Source organism: Rhincodon typus, unplaced genomic scaffold, assembly GCF_021869965.1.
Source record: "Rhincodon typus isolate 14 unplaced genomic scaffold, sRhiTyp1.1 hic_rhity00003363, whole genome shotgun sequence".
Classification (NCBI taxonomy): Eukaryota; Metazoa; Chordata; class Chondrichthyes; order Orectolobiformes; family Rhincodontidae; genus Rhincodon; species Rhincodon typus.
In genome coordinates this window covers 15,048-18,096 of record NW_025969001.1, presented here as the reverse complement: position 1 = coordinate 18,096, position 3,049 = coordinate 15,048, and the positions used below count along the sequence as shown (strand labels likewise).

At 51.3% G+C, this 3,049-nt stretch overlaps 1 protein-coding gene across 1 annotated transcript in view; it reads left to right on the top strand.

Annotated features, from left to right (window-relative positions):
- The first annotated feature begins 6 nt into the window (after positions 1 to 6).
- LOC109924386 (E3 ubiquitin-protein ligase BRE1B-like) overlaps positions 7 to 3,049 on the top strand; it is a 7,619-nt gene continuing 4,576 nt past the window's right edge. The window contains exon 1 of the mRNA XM_048593640.1: positions 7 to 111. Coding sequence (XP_048449597.1) covers positions 19 to 111 — 93 coding nt within the window. The 5' untranslated portion in view covers positions 7 to 18. The remainder of the gene's footprint in view (positions 112 to 3,049) is intronic.

Here is a 3,049-nt window from a genome sequence, read left to right as displayed (position 1 = left end):
GACGCGAACTTCAAGCTCATGTCGGAGCGCATCAAATCCAACCAGATCCACAAGCTACTGCGGGAGGAGAAGGATGAGCTGGCTGACCAGGTCCTCACCCTCAAAACACAGGTAGGCACCCAGCCCAGCTCCCGCTCCCCTTTAATCCCCAGCGCCGTTTCCCCCCACACCCCGCCAGTACTCCATCCCGCTCACTCTGAGTAACATTGCATTCCTCGCTCTGTCCTGTTTCCCTCATGCGCTCCGAACGGTACGATGTGAACGCAAAACAGAACTTTGGCGCGTACCTAGGTACAGTGAAATCAGTCACGTAGGGAGTCAATAAGGGGGAGTGGTTGACTGAGACTTTGAGAAGGTGTTCAGTAAGGTTCCCCCCCCCCCCCCCCCCCCCCTAAGCGTGTGAAATAAAATTCCTTGGGATCGGGAGGGGGCTAGTGCACTGATGTGGAGAGGGAACTGGCAGGCAGGCAGGAAATGAGGAGCAGTACGAGTAAAGGCGCTGAAGAAAGGCCGGCAGCTATTGGCGACGTGGCCATGAAGCAGCTAAAGGTGCTGTCTCCCTCGAGCGTACAGACTATGCAAAGCTTCCGTGCAATTTGGGCAGGTGTGGTACAAATAAACACGAGCTTAAAAAAAACTCAGGAAGGCGGCCGAATGAATGGGAAGCGAGGGGTGGGGGGGGGGGGGGGGGGAAGGGGGGCCGGGCCCTGGGGGGGCCCCCCACCCCAGTCGCTGAAAGTCAGCGTTGCAGGCAGAGAAGGCGAATGGTATATGGCGAGGGAGGGATAGAGACAGAGGGAGAGGGAGAGAGAGAGAGAGGGAGAGGAGCAGGGATGCCTTGCTGTGATTGTACATGGTCAGACCACCCCTGGAGTATGGTGTGCACAATTTGGGTCTCCTTATCTGAGAAAGGTTTGCCCTGGCTACAGAGGGAGTGCAAGGAAGATTTACCAGACTGATTGCTGGGACTGGCAGGACTGACGTATGAAGAGAGCCTGGATCGTTTAGGACTCCACTGTCTGGGATTGAGAAGAATGAGGGGGAGGATCTTAAAGAAACCTGTAAAATTCTAACAGGGTTAGACAGGGTAAACACAGGAAGGATGCTCCCATAACCAGACGTCATAGCTCAAGGATAAGGGGTAGGACAGAGATGAGGGGAAATGTCTTTGCTCAAGAGAACAAAGAACAGTACAGTGCAGGAGCAGGCCCTTCGGCCCACAAAGACTGCACCGCCACATGATGCCTTTCGGAACTGAAAACCTCTGGCCTCTACGCAGTTCCCCTGTCTTGGCAAGATACCCCTGAGACGTTGCTTTCATACCTGCCCGTCACCGTCACCTCCTCTGGCAGCACATTCATCGCATTTGTGCTTTAAGAAAAAAGCACTTGTCTCTCATGTCTCCTTTTAAACTTTTCGAGATGAACTCTGTCTATCCGTCCTATCCGCGCCCTTCTCATAATGGTGCGAACATCTATCGGGTGCCCTCTCACCAAATGAAAATAAACCAAGATTACTCGTCTTGTTCAGTTGGGTCAGTGGGCTGAGGAGTGGTAGACGGGAGTTACTTTTAGATAAATGTGAGGTGATGCACTTTGGTAAGGCAAATGTGGGCAGGACTTGCACAGTCAATGGCAGGGCCCTGGGTAATGTTGTAAAACACAGAGTTCCAGGGGTTCAGGAACATAATTTGCGTCGCAGGGTGGTTAAGAAAGCGTTCATCGCTCAGAGCTTTGAGCTATATGAGTTGGGGCGTCATGCTGAGGTTGTACAGGAACGTTGGTGAGTTCTGGTCGCCCTCTTATAGGAAGGACGTTACTAAACAGGAGAGGGGTTCAGGAGAGATTTACCAGGATGTTGCCAGGTGTGGAGGGTCTGAGTTACAAGAAGAGAGGCTGGATAAGCTGGGGTCCTTTTTGTAGGAGGTTGGGGTGTTATCTTTATAGAGAGTTATAAAAACACGATGGGCATAGATAAGGTGAATAGCAAAGCTCTTTTCCCTTGAGTAATGAGTTCAAAACTAAACGGCGTAGGTTTAAGGTGAGAGGCAAAAGATTTAAGAGGGACCTGAGGGGCAGCTTTTTCACGCAGAGGGCAGTGCGTGTATGGAACGAGCTGCCAGAGGAAGTGGGTGGAGGCTGGTACAGTTACAACACTGAAAAGGCACCTGGATGGGGATGTGATTGGGAAAGGTTTAGAGGGATATGGGCCAAACGCTGGCAAATGGGACTGGGTCAGATTGGGGTGCCTGGTTCGGTGTGGGTGAGGTGGACTGAAGGACCTACCAGAAGGATGTGTGGGCTTTGGAGAGGGTACAGAAACGGTTTGCTACCAGGATGTTGCCCGGTTTGGAGGGTATTAGCTGTGAGGAGAGATTGGACAGATCTAGAGTCATACAGCGTGGAAACAGACTGTTTGGTCTAACTCATCCACGGTGACCAGGTTTCCCAAACTAAATGGGTCCTGCTCGCCTCCATTTGGCCCATCACCTTCTAAACTTATCCCATCCATGTACCTGTCCAAATGTCTCTTAAATATTGTAACTGTACCTGCATCTACCTCTTCCTTCATACAAGCCACTGTCTGTGTGTAAGGAAGTTGCCCTGGGGGAAAAGACCTTGTCTATTCACCTTATCAATGCCCCTCGCGATTTTATAAACCTCTATAAGGTCACCCCCTCAGCCTCCGACACTCCGGGGAAAATAACCCCAGTCTATCCAGCCTCTGCCTGTAGCTCCAACCCTCCAATCTCTTCATACAGCAGCACCTTTGTTTTTGTTGCCAATTTTTGTACTCAGTGCCCCGACCCAGGAAGGTAAACATGCCGTACACCTTCTTGACTACTTGTGTTATCACTGCAAGGGAACTGTGGGCCTGTACGCCCAGAGCCCTCCGTGTTGATGCCTCCTAAGGGTTCTGTCGCTTAATCCTCCAAAATGTATCACCTCACATTTTTGTTTGGATTAAACTCCATCTGCCAATTCTCAGCCCAACTCTCTAGCCTAACTGCATGCTGCTGTATCCTCTGGCAGTCCTCCTCAGTATCTAC